The sequence below is a fragment of the Sminthopsis crassicaudata genome, chromosome 3, assembly GCF_048593235.1.
Source record: "Sminthopsis crassicaudata isolate SCR6 chromosome 3, ASM4859323v1, whole genome shotgun sequence".
Taxonomy (NCBI): domain Eukaryota; kingdom Metazoa; phylum Chordata; class Mammalia; order Dasyuromorphia; family Dasyuridae; genus Sminthopsis; species Sminthopsis crassicaudata.
The window spans coordinates 274,547,044-274,570,386 of NC_133619.1; the positions used below are offsets into that span (position 1 = coordinate 274,547,044).

A 23,343-nucleotide genomic window follows, 5' to 3' on the forward strand; every position below is an offset into this window, starting at 1 on the left:
GTATGGTTATTTCAAAAAGAACAAGCATATTTATAAGATCACAAAGAACCCACAATTACTGAACCACATTCTAAAATAATGTTTTCTCTACTTAGGTATAATGTGTAGCTATTATAATGCCGTAAAATTTAAGATAATACATTTTTTAAAAATACTTTTAATGACTCAAATCTGTCAATCACATTACTATTTAAAACTGTATTACTACATATTGTTTCCAATATTTTCTACTTCATACCTGATTCTGTTGGAGGGGGGGCTGGGACTGTCCATCAGGAGCCTGGCCCTGGCTGTCATTCCCTCCTACTGGAGAGCCACGGGTCGTGGCTGTCATACTCGACACAGGGCAGATCTTTGCAATTTTGTCTGCTTATGTAGTTGTTGTGAGAGGAGAAATTAAAGTCCGCTTATAGAAGATGAAGTACCAGCATATGTCAGTCTTAAAAAGCTCCAAATTAAGGACAAACCATCTTGCAGAGACCATTGCATAACCTAAAACAGAAAGAAAAGATGCACTTATTTTAGATGCACTAAATCAAAGAATAAGATCCTTGATTATCTATCTATCTATCTATCTATCTATCTATCTATCTATCTATCTATCTATCTATCTATCTACATATGGCAATACCACAAGTGACAATTCTGAAGTAACTTCTGCTAAGGTTCATTAACTACTGATTGAGGTTATCCTATATTCAAGTCCTAATGAAAGGCTGACTGGATAGGGGAAAGAGAAAGAGAGAATATTAGAGAGGAAGACTATGGCTCAAGATCGGGAAGGAAGTTTTGTCCTCTAAATTAATGGTGTCAAACAAATAGAAAGACTATGGATCACCACATGATGACATAAAACCACAAATTAACAATATGTGGTGTTGCATTTTTTATTTTATTTTGGCAAATATTTTTCAATTACATTTTAATCTAGCTTGACACTTCTGTCCTGTTAAGTTCCATTTACTAAATTTAAAACAAATGTTATCAATTTATGACAAAAAAAAAAAAATTTCTTTGTAACACTTTCTCAAAGACATGATAGCCTCAGCACTAGACATGTTACAGAATACTAATTTTGTGGAAAATAAACCTCAGCAAATTATGCTGAGTATGCTTATATCTCCATATTCTTGTTCCCCTATCTTCCATACCTAAAATGGCTTTACCACACTCACTGAAACTTAGTGAAATTTCTCTCTTCAAGGCCCAAAATACACTTTAAAAAGTAAATTAGAACTTAAGTTTTAATACAATTCTGAAAGTTATTTTTGGAGAAGTTAAAAATTATTTCCTCTTTCTCCAATCATATCTCACTGTAACATTGCTGAGAAGAACTAAGCCAAAGTTTTCATGGAGTTACACACATAGTCAATAAAGTATTTAATTGCAGAACCACAGTGTGATTTTAGGCCAACATATACAAACACATATATGTTCAGTGCAAAAGAAGTGGAATAATATAGGGAAAAGCACCAAAACTTCTATCCTGTATTAACTGATGTAGTCAAGGCATATAGAATTCAGCTTTAAATCTCTAAATTAAAAGGGAAGCCTATTTAAGAATGGATTTTGGGAGAGTTGGAAGGAGAAGGTAACTTTTAATTCTTAAATTAACAGATAAAGAAGACCTTTCTGAAATGTTTTCTTTTAAGTTAGAATTTAAATTTATATCATAGCCCCCATCAAAACAAAAACAAAACAATAAACACACACCATCAGGATTCACAATGTCAATATTATTTCAGAAAGGCAGGTGCCTTAGTAGACAATGATGGCTTTGAAGTTCATAAGACTACAATTCGAATCCAACTTTAGATACTAGAAGTGTGGCCATGGTTGTCACTTCCTGGCTGTGTGACCCTGGGCAAGTCACAACCCCAAGTGCCTCAGCAAGAAGAAAAGAAAAGAAAACAAAAGAAAAGAAGCATATCCCTGGCAAAAGCATTAACTACAAATACCATTTATTACAAGGGAAAGGAAGAAGCTACAAGGAAACTTTTAGAAATGACAACTATTGTAATACAAATTCAGTAGACTTAGAAATGACAACTACTGTAATACAACTTTACTTGACAAGCATAAAGGAAAAGTGATAATGGGATCTTAAAAACAAGTCCTACAAAACCAACTGACATCAAGAAATGAAAGTAGAAAAAGCAATGGAGATTTTAAGAGAATGCACTGAAACAATATAGCTGAGAATCTGAGATGTTTTAAAAAACTATTTCAATAACTATGTAAATAGCCATGATTTGAGATTCCTTTCAGGATTAATAATCTATAATTTTGGCTTTCCCAAGCAATGCTTAACTTTCCATTTATACACACACACACACACACACACACACACACACACACACGCACAAATATATCTTTATGAAGAAGTTAAAAGAAGATAGCCCAAGATACAAATGATTAACAGGAAATTCCTGTCTTAGAAGAGGTTAAAGGAGATAACCTGAGACACAAATGATTAATAGAATTTCACATCCTTAAGAGAAATTCTTGTCTTATTTACAAATCCCACCAGAACCTCTTGGATAACATCTCTATATCCGAAGGACAAACTTTATTTTATGACCCTGATTATGTATAAAATGAATCTCCAAAATTCTATTCTCTGCACATGGTTTTTCCTGGCCTCGTGCCCACCCAACTTTGCTCTGACGTCCCCTTTCCCAGGCAGTCTGGCCTTTCTCCCTAGAGGCCAAATGCCTGCCTAGATATCTCTTAAGTATCAATAAAGACTTTATTTGGGGTTTTTTTGTTTTGTTTTGTTTTGGGTTTTTTTGATCATCATATAATCTTCTTGTTGCTGTATGCAAAGTTCTCTTGGGTCTACTCATTTCTTTTCTTTCTTTTCTTTTTTTTGATTATATTAAATTTTTTAAAATTAATTTTATAATTATAACATTTTTTGACAGTATATATGTATAGGTAATTTTTTACAACATTATCCCTTGTACTCCTGTTCCGAATTTTTCCCCTCCTTCCCTCCACCCCCTCCCCTAGATGGCAGGCATTCCCATACATATTAAATATCTTATAGTATATCCTAGGTACAATATATATGTGCAGAACTGAATTTTGTCGTTGTTATTGTTGTTGCAAAGGAAGAATTGGATTCAGAAGGTAAAAAATAACCTGGGGAGAAAAAAAAATGCTAACAATTTACACTCATTTCAACAGTGTTCCTTTTCTGGGTGTAGCTGATTCTGTCCATCACTGATCAATTGGAATTGGATTAGCTCTTCTCTATGTTGAAGATATCCACTTCCATCAGAATATAGCCTCATATTGTATTGTTGTTCAAGTGTATAATGATATCCTACTTCTGCTCATTTCACTCAGCAAGGACTTTGTTTTAACACAGCATTGAGTAGCAAATTCATTCGCTAAACAGACTGGCCCCTTGGTACTTTGGAGGAGAAGGAAGCATTAAACCATCTTTCCTTTAGAGCCTCAGGTTTTTGTCCTCATCATTTATATGTAGTTGAAAAAGATAATGAAATCAATATTTTCCAAAAATAAAAATTATCCAAACAGAAACAGAAAAATTATGAAAAAATGAACAAAAAAATTCCTTTTAAAAAGAATACTATGTAAATTAGCCTCAAAAAAATGAGAAAACACTCTACTAAACTCCTTTTTTGAGATGAAGCCTTAAAACCTAAAGCAGGAACATAAATCAAAGAATAAGAGATCAATATCACTGAACATTTACGTAAAAATGTTTTTAAAAATTAAATTCTGTTAAACTACATCAATTCACCCAAGAAATCATTCATCCTAACCATATTTAATTTATAAAGATGTCCAACATTACAAAAATAATCAGCATATATTTAAAACAAAAACATTCAAACTTATTATCTCAATAAGATACCAAATCTCTGAGAAAATGCATTCATTTATTCAAAAACCCTCAAAACTATAGTCAAAGTTATATTTTTAAACTATTATATGAAGTATCTATGTAAAAATAAAAGCAATAAAAAAATACAATGTTGATAATATTGGAAACTTTTATCCAATAAATGAGTAATTCAAGGATGCTTTCTCTTCAATTTAGTTCTAAAAACATTTGCGATATCTAAAATTACAAAAATAAAAAATGTGGAAAGATAAGCAAAAAAGAAATAAAATTAACTCTATTTGCTGAATAATGGTTTACTTGGGAAATAAATCTCTAAGAAAAAAAAAAAAGGGGGGGCAGAAATTGAGATAATAGCCTCAGCAACATTTCAAAGGGTTAACAAAAATCTAAGAGGCAAACATACCCAAATCAAAAATAACAACCACCAAAAAAACCATTCCTGAAGTAACCACACTTCAATCCATCTTTATTAGCTAGCACAGTGATCCCCCTAAAAATAAATTAAAAAAAAAAAACAAAAAAAAAAAAAAACCAGGACCTTGTCTTCACTAATAAGTAATGAACTCAGGGCAGCTAGGTGGTACAGTGGATAGAGCATCAGCCTTGAATTCAGGAGGACCTGAGTTCAAATCTGGTCTCAGACACTTAACACTTCCTAGCTGTGTGACCCTGGGCAAGTCACTCAACCACAGCCTTAAAAAAAAAAAAAAAAAAAAAGTAATGAATTTCAACACTTCCTTATCATCTTCATAAGTTATCTCCAGGGTCTAGGAATTTCCATAATTTCATAAACTCCTTTATTTAAATATTCTCCCTTCCTCTGACTCCAGGCATTTTTTTAAGTCTCAACCATATGTTATTGTTTGAAAGAGGGCTTATTATTCTCCTTAACAGAAATGACAAAGAAGCCAGCAAGACTGGATTTAAGGGTACATAGTGGGCAATGAAGGTGGTGGTGGGGAACACTGGAAAGGATGAAACGATAGGGATCCTGGAAGAAATAGGGAGCCAGTTGAGCTAACTGAAGATATGATATGTTCAGACAAACATTTCAGAAAAATCACTTGGTAGCTGAATGGAAAAATGGACTGCAGTGGGAAGAGACTTACATAAGTTCAAGTATATATGAAGTAATTAAGGCCAACAACAGAATGGTGGCAGTATCAGAGAAGAAATGGGCATAAGTGTTGTGGCAAAAGTGAAATTGACAAGTCTCTGCATGAGAATGGATATGGGATTGTGGGGCAAGGGGCTGAAGAGTGGAAGGAAGAATGAGAGAGTGAAGAATTGAAGGTGTCATCTGAGTTGTAGGCCTAACCCTAACCTTAACCCTTGACAGTGTATTCAAGTGTGTAGGAGGGTTGGGGGAAAAGGGAGGAGAGGATAGAAGAAGGCTTTAAGGGAAAATATAATGTTGAAAAGCTTTTGAATAAAAGTTTCATTTAAGAAGAGATGCTATCACCAGAGGGATAGGAGAGTGGGGATGGATCTGAACAACAAAGAAACCATGCCCCAGATAGTTATATGGTCAAGGGACCTTAAAAAAACAAACAAACAAACAAACAACAACACAGGTCTAAAAAGAATCACAAATTATTAACAACTATAAGAAAAAAATGCCCCAAATCATTATCTGTTTTAAGTTTTACCTCACATTGGCAAAAGTTGTTAAAGAAGCTGTGAAAAGATGAGCATATTTATTAATTTTCGGAAGACCATTGAATTGGTCCAACTCTCCTGGAAAGCAATTTGGAATTATGAGAAAAAAAATTTATTAAAAAGCCATAGTTTTTGACTCAGAAATCCTAAGGCTAGCTATATCCTCCAAAGAGGTCAATGATAAAAATGGCTCTACATATACTGAAATATTCATAATAGTACTTTTATGGAGCAGATAACAAAACACTGCCAACAAAGTAGATGCCCACCAACTGGGATGGCTAACCAAGTTATGGTACAAGAATACAATGCAATAATTACTGTCAACAACATTAAGTGATTACCACAAGTCAGGCATTATACTAAATGCTAGGAATTATCACAAAAGGTAAAAAGCACAGTTCTTGCCCTAAAGGAGTTCACATACTATTGTAGGAAAAAAACAGGGAAGCAACTTTACACAACCAAGATAAAAGGGAGGTAATCTAGAAGGAAAGCACAATCAGTGGGAGAGACCAAAAAAGGCCTTTCTAGAAGGTAGGCTCCCAGCTGAGGCTTGATAGAAGCCAAATTAGAGTCAGGAAGCAGAGATAATTATGATTCCTTCAAAATAAATAAATAAATAAAAGCACAGCACTTTGAGGTTTGCAAATATGTCATTTTATCCTTCTAACAAATTTTAACACATTTTACAGATTAAAAAAATTGAGGCAGACAGTTAAAGTGATTTGCTCAGAATCACACTGCCAGTATCTAGGGTCAAATTTGAACCTAGGTCCTTCCAAATGTCAAGTCCAGTGCTATTTCCACCATGCCACCTAAATGCCTAAGATGAAGAACAGCATTCCAAGCATGAGGAAGATGTAGGAATCGAAAAAAACTGAGCAAATAATCATATACAATCAAGCAGTAACCAGACTATAAAGAGATTCAACAGGGAACTTTATATCAGGGAGATGATATGGTCAAACTTGTGCTCTTCTGTAAGATCTCTTTGGCAATTGATGAAATGGAATAGAAAGGTAGAACATAAGGGAAAGAGACCACCTGGGAAGCTCCTAAAATAGCCCAGACCTGAGGCAAAGATGCTTGCCTGTATTGGTAGCAGAAGTACCAGAAGAAAGAAGAGGTCATAAGAAATGGAAGAGATGTTATGAAATACAATTGTCAGAACTTGGCAACAAACTGGATTTGTGAGATGAATAAAACTGCAGTATCAAGGATGAGAGATCAAAGTCTTTATAAATGGGAAAATAGAGGTAGTCTTAATAGTTAAAAAAGAAGGAAGGTTTTAAGTGGTAAGATGAATTGTTTGGTCATGTTGAGTTTGAGGTGCCTATTGTAGAGGGCCTGAACTCTGGAGAAGTATACTTGAAACAAGATGTTAACTCAGTGGAATTGATGAGATGAATTCTCTAGTTCACATATATACTTAGAACTTAATATGGTGATGTAATGGTTCACTAGTTCACACATATTCAGTATGCTATAATGATGTAATTGTACTAAAGGGCTGAGGACTGGAAATGGGACATTCCATTTTTCACCATCCTCCTGGTGGCTCTCCTGCCTCCTCCACTCCTCCATTAAGATCAAAGCCTATCAGAAGGACCTCCAGAAAAAGGTAGCCAGAAGCTATGGAATATACTCTTGAGATTTTCAATGAAAAGTTACAGATGCAAGCCTGGAGGTTTAGTGAGAAGTTGAGTTTGACTAAAAAGATGTTAAGAATGATCACACCTGCACCTATCAAAAATGATTAACTAGAAGATCTAGGAAAGAATAATGGGGAGACACCCAGGATTAGTGAATGTGACTAGAATTTATACTAAAGAAGACTGAGGAAAGAGTTATCAGAAACATAAGAGAATCAAGTAAATTCTAACAGATGTCAAGAAAACACTGAAAGGAAATAGTATCCAGCAAAAGAGAATGAAGGGAAAAGGTAGCCAGCCAATTCAGGGATCATGACTTGGTCAAGACCTGAGGAGTAGAGGGATTGCAAGTTAATAGTGATGGGGAAGAAAGTGTTAGATACAGTAAGAAAAAGGAAAACATAGAATAAATAAACAACTGTGGTTGGAGAAAGGAATTTCAGATTTTACAAACAAAATTTAAATGCTTGTGGGTCTTGACAAGATCAACTGGTAGAGCAATCACAGGGAGGCAGTCCAAATGACAGAATTAGAAGCATTTAAACCTAGCTCATTCCCCCCAAACATCACTTTAACAAAAATTTAGAAAGGGTACCAGAATTTTTCCAATTTAGGGTGGCCAAGGAAGACAGGTCTGTGGGGTCTGAGAAAGTGGTCTGGCCAAGAGCATATGCACTAGCATATCAGCAACAGTAGTCACCACGCCACTCTGCAGGGATAGAAAAAGAGCCAAGGAAAGGCATTGTGGGGGAACAAAAAATCCTAGGAAATTTCTAAGTTTTAGGTATAGCAACAGGTAACATTTGGAAACTTGGTTATCAAGTTTTAGGTCATGGATCAAAGGTAAAGAACTGCACTGACCTTCCCAGTGCCCTGAGGTAGGAACAAGTTCCAGGACCCAGAGAGGAGCACTGTGTTTCAGATTTCAGGGGCATGGCTATGTATCACATACCAAAAAGGAGGCAGCAGTACAGTTGCTCTAAACCTGCAGAACTTCACACAGGGCCAGCAGTGACTGAGTCAAACAGAAAATAGCCTATGGAAGATCGCAAACAGAGAAAAGCCAAAACATCTACACCTGGGTCAGAAATGTACAGAAATCAGCTGAGGGGAAAGAATAGATACCCTCCTTCCTAGAATTACACCATTTTGGAAGCACTGAAAGCTTACAGATCACCAACAAAAGCTATGAGAATAGAAAGAAGGGCATGCAAAGAATGAGTTCAAAGTGGACACGTCCTCCCAGAAGAATACACAGTATCAAAATTAACAGAGTCCAAAATAAAAAGTAAAGTAGAAGAATATGACAAAGAACCTAACAATAAACAACTTAGAGATAGGGAAGGCTCAAGATACAAAGACAAAAGAGAAAGATGTGAAAAATCTATAAGCAAAATTTCAAAGTAAAATACAGTTTGGACACAAGACCAACAAATATTTCTAGAAACATAAAAGCTAAGAGTTAAAGGAGCCAAAAAAATTGGTTCTAACTATGTCCAAAAGGCTATAAAACTATACGTATCCTTTGATTCAGCAGTATCTCTACTGAGTTTATATCCCAAAGACGGAGAAAGGGAAGAAGGGAGAAAAAAGACCCACAAGTGTAAAAATGTTGTAGCAGCTCTTATTGCAGTAGCAAGGCAGTGGAAATTGGGTGGATGCCCATCAATTGGCTGAGTAAGTTATGGTACATGAATGTAATGTTATATTACTGTTCTATAAAATATGATCAAGCAAGATGACTTCAGAAAAGCCTAGAAAGACTCAGATGAAATGATGCTAAGTGAAATAAACAGAACAAAGAGAATATTGTACACAGTAAAAAGATTACTTAATGATCAATTGTGATGAACTTGGCTCTTCTCAACAATGTGGTTGATTCAAGGCAATTCCTGGAGGCTTGGGATAGAAAATGCCAATCACATTCAGAAAGAGAACAACAGAGACTGAAAATGGATCCAATAGAGACTTACTATGAATCAAAACATATTATTTTCACCTTTTTGGTTTTTCTTTATTGTGATTTGGTTTTTTTTTTCCTTTTTGGTCTGACTTTTCTTGCACAACAAATATGGAATTATGTTTTAAAGGATTACACATATTTAGCATATATCAGATTGCTTGATGTACTAGGGAGTGGGGAGGTTAAGAAAGGAAGGGAGAAAATTTCAGAAAGCAAAGTTTTATCAAACATAAATGTTGAAAACTGTATGCATTTGGAAAAATAAGATATTGTTAAAAATAGTTCTAAAAACCAAATGAGAGGTACAAATCCTTAATAAAGAAAGTAATTCTTTAAATATAATGATGAATGTTGGAGGGGATATGGGAAAACAGGGACACTGATACACTGCTGGTGGAATTGTGACTACATCCAGCCATTGTGGAGAGCAATTTGGAACTATGCTCAAAAAGTTATCAAACTGTGCATACCCTTTGACCCAGCAGTGTTACTATTGGGTTTATATCCCAAAGAGACCTTAAAGGGAAAGGGACCTTATGTGCAAGAATGTTTGTGCCAGCCCTCTTTGTGGTGGCCAGAAAGTGGAAATTACGTGAATGCCCATCAATTGGAGAATGGCTGAATAAATTGTGGTATATGAATGTTTTGGAATATTATTTCTATAAGAAATGCTCAGCAGGATGATTTCAGAGAGGCCTGGAGAGACTTTCATGAACTGATGCTGAGTGAAGTAAATAGAACCAGGACATCATTGTACATGGCAACAGCAAGTTTATATGATGATGATTTCTGAAGGACATGGCTTTCTTCAAAAATGAGATGACCCAAATCAGTTCCAATTATTCAGTAATGAAGAGAACAAGCTACACCCAGCAAAAGAACTATGGGAAATGAGTGTGGAACACCACATAGCATTTCCACTCTTTCTCTTATTGTCTGCTTGCATTTTTGTTTTCCTTCTCAGGTTATTTTTACCTTTTCTCTAAATCCTATTTTCCTTGTGAACCAAAATAACTGTATAAATATATACATACATTGTATTTAACATATACTTTAACACATTTAACATGTATTGAATTATCTGCCATGTAGAGGAAGGGGGGAAGGAGGGGAAAAGTTGGAATAGTAGGTTTTGCAAAGGTCAATATTGAAAAATTATCCATCGATATGTTGCATATGTTTTGTAAATAAAAAGCTATAATTTTAAAAAAAAAGGAAAGTAACTCCTTAAAAATTAAAACTAAAAAAAAAAAAATAGTTAACAATTTTCAGATAAAGAAAATCAAAACTATCCATAGCCATAATGAAAAATGTTCCAAATCACAACTGATTATGGAAATGTGCATTAAAACAATTCTGAGATAGCACCTTATACCTACAGATTAGCTAATATGATAGAAAAAGAAACTGATAAATGACATAGAGAATGTAAGAAAACTAGGACATTAAGGTACTGTTGGTGAGGCTGAGAACTGATCCAACCCATTCTGGAAAGCAATTTTGAACTTTGCCCAAAAGGCGAAACTGTTCATATCTTTGATCCAGCAAGACCTCTAGGATTAACACATATAAAAGTATTTTTAACAGCTCTTTCTGTGGTGGCAAAGAATTGGAAATTGAGGACACAGCCATCAATTGGTTGAAACAATCAATAGCTGAACAAGTTGTAGTAAATGAAAATAATGGAATACTACTGTGCTATAAGAAATGTTGAGCAGTAGAGTTCAGTAAAACCTGAAAAAACTTCCACTGGCAGTCCATTCAAGTGATGCTGACTGGATAAGGCATTAGCTTATTTAAGAAAAAGAAAAATTAAATTACTGCCACCAAAAATAAAAAAGGTGAATTTTAAAACACTGAAAAAGAAATAAAAGCAAAAACAACTAATGTTATTATTTTACCTAGCTATTTGCCAATAAAACTGACAATCTAAATTAAAATGAATACAAAAATATAAACCGCCCAGAACTTATAAAAAAATTCTACAAAACATTTAGAAAACAATTAACTTCTACAAAACATTTAAATGGTTATTTAAATTGTTTGAAAGAATTTACAAAGAACAGATTCTACCAAATTCTCTCTATGGAATAAATATGGAATTGATACCAACACCAAAGAGTGTCAAAACAGAAAAAGAAAACTACAAACCAATTTTTCTAATGAATATTGACACAATAATTTTAAATATAATACTAGCAAGGAGATGATCATACTTAATATAGCAAAGCTGCATTCATATCAGAAATACAAAATATTAGGAAAACAATGAATATTATTGATCATTTTAAGAACAAAAACAAAAACATTAGATTATTTCAATAAATGTAGAAACCCTATTAAAATATACAACACCTATTCCTGTAAGAAACAGTAGAAAGCACAAAAATAAGTGAAGTTTTCCTTAAAATAATAAGTGTGTGTATATATATAAATATGTATGTACATATATAAAAACAAAAAGCATGCATTATCTGTAATGAAAATAATCTAAATCTTTCCAATAAGATCAGGGATAACAAGTATCTTCATTATCAGTATTACCATTCAATACTGTATTAGAAAGGCTAGCTGAAGGAGAAAGGGAGGAAGAACAAAAACAGCACTTTATAATCATGACATAATGGTTTATTAATCAAAATGATAACTTCAAGCAAATCATCAAGACTTCTAATATTATTACCTAACAAAACCCAAAAGGAAGAAATAGAAAAAGAAATTCCATTCAAAATAACTACAGATTGTATGAAAGCTTTGAAAGCCTACCTGCCAATACATACACAAGAAATACATAAACATATTTATAAAACTCTTTACACAAACAGATACTCTAAACCTGTAATTGGAAAAAACAAACAAAAGAAAAACAATTTGGGATTGAGTAGGAAATGGACATAATAAACTAATGTTTGATAAACCCAGAGATCTCAGCTACTAGGATAAGAATTTACTATTCAATATAAAAACTACCAGGAAAAATGAAAAGTAATCTTAAAGAAACATGAAAGTACTTATCAGATCTGTGGATAAGGCAAAAGTTCATGACCAAAGGAGAGAGAGAGGTATACAATGAAATGGATTCATTCTGATTAAATGATCGTTCTGAAGGTTGTTCTGAAGGATGATTCTGAAGGTGTTGACCCAAAATAGTGGAGGTAAAGGCATGGATTCTCCTGAGCTTTCTAAAATTCTCTCCCCAAAAAACTAAAACCCTGCAAAACAAATTCTGGAATAAAAGAACGGAGTGAAACAATTTTCCAGACCATGGCAACTTAAAAAGTCAATAGTAAAGGTCTATGTCATTGGGGTGAAAGTAGAGCACAGTCCCATACGGTCTTCAGTGGGCAAGTCAACAGCAAGCCTTGGGAGTGACTGGAGAAAGTCATTCCTTGAAAATTATTACTGGGCAATTGGAATACAAGAAACAGCATAACAAAAATCAAAAGAATGAATAAGGAGAAGAAAATGTGAACTATCTCATTGGACTAAATTACTTGACTACCTGAAAGCCATGATTTTAAAAGGGGAAGGAGAGAGGAGAGAGAAGAATCTAGAAATTTTCAAATTCAAGAAATTTACTAAGGAAAGCTGCCCCAATATCCTGAAAAGAGCAGTTAAAATACAAATTGAAAGATTCTACAGAACATCTGAAAGAGGCCCCAAAATGCAAACTCCCAGGAACGAATATTAAAGGCCAAATTCTACAGATCCCAGGTCAAGAGAAAACATTACAAGTAACAAAAAAAAAAAAAAAAAAAAAAAAAAAAAAAAAAATTCAAATATCATGGAGCCACAATCAGGATCACATGGATTTAGCAACTTCTACCTTAAAGAATCAGAGTGTTTGGAATGATATTCTGGAAGGCAAAGGATCTAGGATTACAACCAAAAATTATTTACCCTGCAAAACTGCATATTATCCCTTAGGGGAAAAAACTGGACATTTAATGAAACAGAGAACTTTCCAGAATTCCTGATGAAAAGACCAAGGCTGAAAAAATGATTTTTAAATATGAAACCAAAAAGAAATATGGAAATCATCAGGAATTCATTAAGATAAAACTGTTTACTTTCCTACATGAGATGATAGTTATAACCTGTAAAACCTTTCTCATTATTAGAACAGTTAAAAGCCTACACATGTAAGAAGACAGTTTCTTGTGTTGGCATGATAACTAAAACAATAAAACTAAGGAGGTGAGGTGAGATGCATTGGAAGGAGAGACAGGTAGAATGGGATAAATTACCTCTCATAAAAGCATCGTTAGAGTTTTTAGAGTGAAGGGAAAGAGAACACTTGAATCTTACTCTCATCACTGGGTATATGAATTTATCATATCTTTCAGAGAAGGAGGGAGAAGGGACAAGAGTAAAGGACTGACAGAAAGGAGGGTGGATTGGAGAAAAGTGAAGATCTGAAGCAAAACACTTAAGGAGAAACAAAGTGAAAGGAAAAGAGAAAAAAATAAACAGAAGGTAAAGCAGGATGGAGGGAAACTAATCAAAATTTTGAAAAAGTTTTAAAAGTTTCTCTGATATTCCTCATTTCTCAAATATATAGAGAACTGAGGGTTGAAAATATTAATAGGAAGTTTTCAAATTAAGAGATTGAATTTATCTGTAGTCATATTTTTTTAATGTTCTAAATCCCTACCAATTAGAAAAATATAAATCTCGGGTAGTAGTTCATACCCATCAGAGTGGCTAATAGGACAGAAAAAGAAAATGACAAATATTAAAAGATATATTAGGAAACCGGGATACACTGTTGGTGAAGTTGAGACCTGATCCAGCCATTCTTAAGAGTAACCTGGAACTATGCGGAGTAATTGAGAACAAAGGGGTCTAAAACTGTGCATATCCCTTTAATCTAAAAAATACCATGACCAGATTTTTATCCCAAAGAAATCACAAAAAAAGAAAACTTATAAGTACAATAATATTTATAACAGCTCTGTTTATAGAGCTTAACTTGAATTTGAGAGTTTGCCCATCAATAGAGGAAATAGTTAAACAAGCTATAAAGTATATGATTATGATGGAACACTACTATGTCATAAGAAATGAGCAGAATCCTTTCAGAAAAACCTGCAAAAACTTATACAAATTGATATAGGCAGAACCAGGAGAAGTATGTACTCTAACAGCAATATTATACAATGATTAACTTTGAATAATTTAGCGATTTTCAATAATGCAATAATCCAAAACAATTACAAAGGGCCTATGATGAAAATGCTAACCACTTCCAAAGAAAGAATAAGAGTCTGAATACAAATAGAGGCATCCTTTTAAAACTTCATTTTTCTTGAGGTTTTTTTTCTATTTTTTTTTCTTCCCTCTAATGACAAATGTTTTACGTGACTACACAAGCATAACATGTAAAATCACTTGCTTTCTCAATTAGGGTTACAGAAGGAAGGAGGGGAGAAATCTGTGACTGAAAAATTTTTAAAAATAAGTGTTGAATATCTATTTGGAAAAATAACTTAAATGAAATTTCAAAAGTTTTTGCATGAACAAAATGAATGCAGCTAAAATTGGAGGAAAAGATGGAAAATGGGAAGAATTATCTACACTTTCTCTGATAAAGGTCTCATTTATACATATGAAAAGTGATTTAAGTCATTAAGAGAAAAATTCAAATTAAAATGACCATGAGGTAATCACTTGAGGGCCATCTAATTGGCTGATATAAGATGATAAAAAAGGAAAACTCCAAAAGACTTAGGATGAAACATGCTATCCATTTCCAAATAGAGAGCATATAGATTCAGAGTTTAAATTAAATCATTTTCTTCTCTCTTTTTTGTGGACATTGCTAAAGAGATATTTATTTTGCATGATTAAACATTTGTAACAGATTTTTCTTGCCTTCTCAGCGGGTGGGGAAAGAGGATTATAAAGAAGAAGAGAAAATTTAAAATAAAACAAAATTTAAATTTTTTTCCTAAATAGTAGATCATGGGAAATGAGAAGATTGAAAACCCTGGAGTTAGAAGCAAGCAGTAGAAGATAGAGAATATATTTTGCACAACTGTACCTGGCAAAACTCAGAATTATGGGATTGAGAAATATGACAAGATGGAAATATATAAGCCATTAAGGAATGGACCAAGGCAGAGTATTAGAAGTAAGAAAAAAAAAAAAATCTGTTAAAGAAGGTAGGTGATCAAACTGTTTTAACTTCTTTGCATCAGATCCAACCTTACACCAAGCTGTAGTGATATGTCTTATGAGGGCCAGCAGTCTACAGCCTTAGATATGAGGCAGAAGCCTGCAATTTGAGGCAGGTTTAAATTACTGAGAAGCAAATAAATAAATAATAATGAGTAACGTATAAATGTGAGAAATACAGAGAAGCATGGAAAAACTGGTACATAGAACTAGGAAAATATACATACTGATGGCATAAAGGACAAGAATAAAAGCAATAGAAATTGAATTATAAATAATTATATTGATCCAACTTGTATCCAAAGGCTTTGAGAAGGTACCAGTCTCCTTTTCTTTAGAGAGGTGATAGATTATTGGTTGGAACACTGCATATAACAGCTGATTCTTTTCATGTTTTGGTAAATTTGCTCAATTTTTATTCACCTCTTTTAAAAATCTTCTTATAATATATGATGGTGGAAGATAAAGTAGGAGGGGATTCAAGGACAAACACAGAAAATATAGGCAACATGAAAACAAAATGCTGCAATAAAATTTTATTTCATCAAATAAATGTTCCAGAGTTAAAAATAAGCTTCATTTAGAATAGTAAAAAAAGTTTTGGGTGCCATAAAATAAGTTGTCAGGGCAACTCAATGTATTTTACACACACACACACACACACACACACACACACACACACACACACACACATTGGCCTGACCTAAATATTAAAACCAACAAAACAAGAATAACTTTGCTTGTCTTCTTAGAATTTATAAAGACTTTGGTAAAATAATATCAAGTACTCCAGATGCTCAAATTAAATACATATATATACATACATGAAAAAATGAATAAAAAGACTGGAATGTCTTATTAAGCAAGTCTAAATTGTTGTTCTTCCTTTTGCAATCTTAAGTTTGCACAAAACAAAAGGCCATCTTTTATATAGAACCATTTCAATGACCTTTTGAGTTATACCCAAATTATCCTCTACAAATACTTGTTACTGCTGCCAGGAATGATCAGGTTTCTTTCCACTACAAAACATTTCTTAAAAAGTAGAATCCAGAGTTCCTGTACTTCACTCCCTTTCAGCTGCTCATGTTAACAAATTCGACACTTCAACATTTCTCTCTTATCTCATATGTTCTTAATTCAACAATTACAGAAAAATTCTCAACATGTCTAATGTTTCTCTACCTGTGAACTCTTGAGCTAACTTTTCACATTTAGAGGACTTATTAATTATCCTCTATCTTCTCTTACATCTTTGAGCTTTCCTCCATAGTATACCTTTCCTGCATTTACAAAACATGTAAGTCAGACCCCTCCTCTTTTCTCTTCCAAAAATTCTCTTCTTCAATGTTGTTATCAAATTAAGGTGATTACATTTTTCTCTTTCCCTTTATTGTCTTAATTTCTTGGAAGAATAAACCTGCTTTCCACAACCATTAACTCTTTGCAACCTAGCAACCCTGAACACTATTCTCCTTTAAGGTAACTGATGACAACTGCCACAATTTGAAAATCTTTTTTACTTCCTCATTTTCCATTACTTCCCATTGTGCTATTCATTAGCTCTTTATTGAAACCTCATTTAATTACCTTGCAACTTGGATTAATCTGTTATCTTAGTTATCTGGTTGATTCTTTTTTTCTTCTTTCTGTCCCTAGATATAAGTAAGTACCCTTTCTTATTAAGAGTTTGTCCTCCTCCCCTGCTCTTTACACTTCCCTAACTTCAACAGTCAATTCCACTGGCAGTCCTGGACAATGTACTTCGTTAAAATGGAGAGAGTTCTATTATAGTTTAAGAAAGTCGATGGAAATGGCAACTAAAAAACAAAAAACACTAGCATCTTCCTACTGAAATCATCAATTAAAAAAAATTAAGAAAAAAACTTGAACTATTTCTAAAGATCCATGTTATATTTTCCATAAAACTTTCCTAGATTTCCTCAGCCAAATGTTCTCTATATAATTTATAATACTTAATTAAATATTTGCCTCAACTACTTTACTCAAGAAAGCTCTAGAGGACTTTTATCTATTCTTCATCTCTCAAGTGCCTAGAACAAACCTTAAACATAACAGGTCCTCAATAAATCTTTGTTAAATGATTTCAAAAATCTTCAAATACTGCTCAAAATCTGAGAAAAATTACTGTGAAAATTACTATTAAGACAACTTTTCTTCTCTCCAATACCAGAGCCTACCTTGTTGACATGCTATCATATCATTTGGAAAACCAAATAAAATTATCTTAAAATCATTATTACCATGGATTTAAGTGGGCAAAAGAAACTTAAAGGCTATCCTATTATATAAATAATTTTCTTCCTATTAGCAACAACCTGATTAGCCAAAATTGGAATCAAGTTTACGTGCCCATAAATTGAGAGAGAGCAAGACATACTAGTTAAATGATATTATGAATGGAATACTGAATAATAAGAAATCTGAAAAAAAAAAAAAAAAAAAACAACACTTCGATGAAAGGTTGCAAAATAAAGAACAGATAGAACAGTAACCACAATCATAAAAAGGCAACTTTGAATAACAACACATCTCAGAAGTAGAGGGGAAGAGTTGAAAGAAAGTACATTGGTACTACTGTACTTTAGAGTTAAAGTATATATTCACTTTTTTTATGACTAAGGGTAACTACTAAAAATTAGAGTTGCATTAATTATAATCATTCTTTTGTGCTGTTTTAACTTCCTATGAAACATTTTGCAAAAGATTTTACTTCATTTTGGAAGGATAATATATAGAAACAAAATTTTTTAAATATGTGAGTTGGCAGAAAAGAGTTGAGAAAATTAAACTCCCTCTCGCTTCACTATAGAGGGGAAACTATAGGTACAGAATTCTGCATATGCTATCAGACAAAGCTAAAATGTTTGTTTTTGCTTTTTAAAAAGCTAAACAAGGGATGCTGGTAGGGTAAAAAGAATGTATGAAGATAGTAATATAAAAGGAAAGCTCTCATTTTAAAAATAAATAAAACTATAACATAAAATTTAAAAGTATCTTGGAGCCTGATTGTAAACGGTCTTGACTGTTACGTTGTTAACAACGTTAAGAATGATGGGTTTTCAAAATTACTCTTTGGATAAACTATAATTTACATTCTTCTGACTCTATGGTATTCTTTGATTCATAGCTATATAGCATTATTTGGGGAATACCGGCATTCAAGAGATGGACTCTAGTAGCAGCAAGTAGTCTGGGATCAAAGAATTTCTCAAAATCAGTATCTCGTTATTAATTAGCTATATCCTACAATAAATATAGACACACAAAATAATTCAACAGGCCAGCATAGTGAAAATAACAATGAACTTAGAATCAATTAAATTTAAAGACCAACATTCTCATTTATACAATGAATAGTTGTTAAAACTTGATGACGTCTAAAGTCCCTTCCAACTCTAAAATTTTAAGTCCAATCTATTTCTTCCAATGTGAAATAGCTAGGCTGGTAAGTTTTCCACATTACTGGAGATTTTAGTAAGTTAAAAAGAAGTTTCATATTCTGGTGAATGACACAGTTAAGTACAATGTCATCAGCATATATTATCATATTAAGATTTTCACTGTCAAAAAAAAAAATACTTATTTGGCCCTTACATGAGATGTACAGCACTGGAATATATTTTTCTCAATCTAAAAACTTGCTAAGTATAAAACCTCAATGAAGATAATTAAACAAAGATAATTCTAGTCATTTCCAACATAGTACACAATTTTGACATACAACCTAAAAGACATTATGAGTTTTGAAAACTACATTTGACTCTAGCAAGTTAAATCCAATTATTGCATTTTAAAAGTTTATTTAACTTTTAAACTTGATGATTACTGCTAGTAGTACTCTGAAGTCTGTTTAGGGAATAATGATTACTCAAGTTTGGAAAATTGGTAAAAATGCTTCTTTTTTAAAAAACATTTTAAATAATTTTTAAAACATAATATTTATTTTTAATTTTATTTAAAACAATAGTATTTAAACTTTTTAAATAGTATTTTATTTTTCCAAGTTCAATTGCCAATATACCTAAAAATACAAACTGGGGGAAAACTGTATTTTTCCTCATCTAAAAGGGCTAACATAAACCATAATATTCAATACATTAAAAATAATTCTATTCTCCATTCCCTCAAATCCCACATTGGTGTTTAGAAATATGTGCATTCCTTCACAATTTATTATTTACTAGTCACCAACCATCAACACTCTTCAAAATTTTCTTATTTTCTTCATCTCCTTCCCTGCCCTTCAATTTCAAAAATGAGTTTTCCTGCTATTTTTCTTGTTCTAAGAAATGTTTCTTTCACTTCCTGAAAATTGCCTCCAAGACTGAATTTATTTCCATCTCTAGTTTTCCCTTTCCTTCAGCTCATTCTAAACAAAATCATCAAGATAATCTCTCCAAATTGTTTCTAAGAAATGAAATATTCTTGTATGATTTAATGATATATGTTGTCAGATTTTTTTCATTCTTCACAGTTTTCATAAGTCCATAATTGTTTCTTCTTGATTTGTCCTCCACTGCTTCTAAACCTTTTTCCTCCTATCTCTAAATAATCTATCTCATTATGCTGGCTCTTCATCTCTTCCTCTTTCCAGGGAGAAAAGTGAAAAGAAGGAGGATGGAAAGAGAAAAGTGGGATATTTTCTAGGTTTTGTTTTTTCTATTGCTAATGTTCCTTCCACTAATATCTTCCAGTAAAATAATTCCACATCAAAAAAAAAAAAAAAAAAAAAGATAATCTCTCCAAAAACTCTCCTAATGTGAAACCTTACTAAAAAGTTCTAGTGACTACAGCCTTAAATTTTTCATTGATGCTTTTTGTCTCTATCTCATTTACAGAAATTTGCCTATCACCACTGAGAAATGAACAGAATATGAACTTTTCAGCCTACTATATTCATTGCCTTCTTTTTTCATTATTATCTCTTAAACCTCAGCTTATTGTGTAATAAATGCTCTTTCTACTTAAGTCACCCCATGACAATAATTTATTTCTTTGAGTATGATTCCAAACTTAAAATTTCTATTCATGGTTCCCTAAGTTTATTTAAACAAGAAGTTTCCTTTGATCAAATGAAATTTAGTAAACTATCTGAAAATTGTGTATTACTATATTTTCTATTCATCGTATGTCAAGTGAAAACAAACACTTAAAGCAACTATTATTAAAATTATTAGTATTACTATATTTAAATTATAATTGAAATCCATTATTGCTTATTAGGAAGGTATGAAAATGTATATGTTTATTTTAATCTTCTATTTCTACTCAAATAGAAAACATACTGTCTCCCAGAGACCCTTTCTCTATACCCAATTTGGCAATCTCTCAAACGACGAGTATTTACTGGACATCTATATGCCAATCATTTAATGCCAAGAGGTTTAACATTCTATCAGAGATAACAGAACATACACATTACATTGCACATTACAATATGCAAAAGGTATAAGATAAACACAAAGTAAATACAAAGTTATTTCAGGGAAAGCAGCACTATCGATTACAGGAATCAGGAAAGGATTCATGAGGTTAAGGTTGGCATATATTTCCAGCAGAGGGAAGGTTAGTAAGTGCAAAGAAATAGGAGATGGAATGTCATTTGTCAGGAATATTCAAAGGAAACAGTTCAGCTGAATTATAGAATAAAAGAACACGCCTGGAAAGGAAAACTAATATTAGGTTATTAAACAGTTTAACAGTCCAACAAAGGAAGCAATATTACATTATGTAGTCCTATGTTCTATATATAATTCAATAATAAATATTAATATCATATTTTAATTTATATGATATAGTGGCCTAAGGAGCTAGCTTGGCAAGGGAATGGAATGCTCAAATTTGTGCTTTTAGGATTATCACTTCACATCACAAAATATGGTAACTAGTAATTATTGAAGGAAAATGTTTGAAGATAAGATATGAAGTAGAGTTATTACAATACAATTAAGAGATGTCAGGAAGAAATGAGGCATTGGCCATGTGAATACAGAAGTCAGCAAATTCTTATGATGGTGATAAAATCCATTAACAAACTTTTATTAATCAATCACATCTATGCCTTATACTAGTGGTTGCTTAGTATACAAATGCAAAGAATGAAATAATATCTACTCACATAGGCCTTACACTTACATTCTAAAGTAGCATCGTGCAAGGCATCTACACAGAAACATATTTGGTACTGTGCAAATTAATTCATATCTACTCTGCTCTATTTTTGTAAGAGAAACTCTTAAGTGTCCTCTATCCAAGAGTTTTCACAATAGGAAAGGATTTCCTTCTAAGTTTGGATAATCATGAATTCTTCATTTCATAAGCAAGCTACAAAAGTACAGACACACACACACCTAATTCCAGGCAAGAATGGACAGGGACCGACACAGCCTGCATGCAAGTAAAGGTAAGCTACTGGCCAAATGTTAAAATAAATGAAATAGAAAAAAGAAAGAGGAATAAAATAAATTAATTCTTTCCTAGGATTATAAAGATATTACATTAATATTAGTAAGAGCAGAATGATGAGGCTGATTTAAGTATTAAGAATGAGGATAGTGATACTTCAGTTAATGCTTTATTTTCTAATGTCAAATTGTGTGGGACAGTAACCCTTACCCAAATTAAAATCAAGAGACAAAAAATGTAAAAAAGGATCTATTATGATCTCTTGAGAAAAGGCAACTTCTAACTGACAAGGTGTGTCAGTAGAGGAGTGCAAACCCTTTCAGGATTTAGTCTACCAGATAAGGGCATGGCCCAACCTCATGATGTGCTGCTCCTTTTCTACTGGGAAATTTGTGAGTTCCACTAGGGAACTTGTGTTTCATATGCTCTCCTAGCACTATTTCATATTTACCATTCCTTCATTTTGTTTGTAACTGGTTTTCCCAAACATATCCATCTTTTGCCAAAGAGAATGGTCATTGTGAATTCTTCACATGACCAAATCTTAACTTTTGGTGTCTGCCATGGTGACAAACCTTTCATCATAGATCATATCGGTGAGGACCAGGTCTAGAATAGGACATGGGCCAATTTTCAGATGGCTTTGAGAATTTCCTTCACTACCTGTCCATTATCTTCAATTTTCACACAGCAAAAACTTAATTTCCCACAAACTCCATCTTCTTCAGCCAACAAGTAGTCTAATACTAATCTATGCTAGAGTACTGCTTAAGTGTGGAGTGTGAGAGTAGTGCTTCTCACACTCTGGTGTGAGTAGTCTGGTCTGCTAACAAATCCAGTGCTTTTGTCATCTGCTTAATAATTATTTCAACCATGGGTTGGAATCTAATAAACCTATTCACCATACAAACTGGGGTTCTGTACCCCCAACTCCCATCTGCAGCCATCTATCACCCCAACCATTTGCATCCCTAATAATTGGAGTAGATAACATATCACATATAAAAATGCCAATAAAGAAAATCATCAGTAACCAAATGCTAAAAGAAACACAAATATATACATCTAGCAATAGACAATCAGGTAAGTTCTTATTCAAAAGAACACCACTGGGAAACTAAGTCAGAAGATACCACCTTAAACAGAGGCCAAAGTTATTCTCCCAACTCTTTCTCAGATACTAACCTTCACCTGTAATAATTCAGACTCACATTCTCTGTGGCATGGCGAATTACTGTGGCTTGATGATCCATCAAACAATCATACAAGAATTCAAAACTGGAAATACATCAACTACAATCCCAAAAGATTTTATATCAGATAAATCTCATTAATCAAAGCTTCAGGTAAATTTAGCTCAAGGATAAAATAACCTAAATAAGTATCAACTATAATCTTACATTAGTAACAGTAAGATTCATCCTAGAGAGTCCACAGCTTATCCTCTTATCTAGGTAGAGGGGTTTTAAATTCAACATTACACAAATCATTTTGCTTTAAGATGCTCAATAACTACTCTATACATGTTCAGTTATTCACCATGTTCAAAGGGACAAAGCCATAGATCACTGTTCTCAGAATCT

The 23,343-nt window shown here is 32.9% G+C and overlaps 1 protein-coding gene across 1 annotated transcript in view; it reads right to left on the minus strand.

Annotated features, from left to right (window-relative positions):
* USP9X (ubiquitin specific peptidase 9 X-linked) overlaps positions 1-23,343 on the minus strand; it is a 249,944-nt gene that overhangs the window by 168,455 nt on the left and 58,146 nt on the right. Inside the window, 1 exon segment of the mRNA XM_074300818.1 lies at positions 239-492. Coding sequence (XP_074156919.1) covers positions 239-334 — 96 coding nt within the window. The 5' untranslated portion in view covers positions 335-492.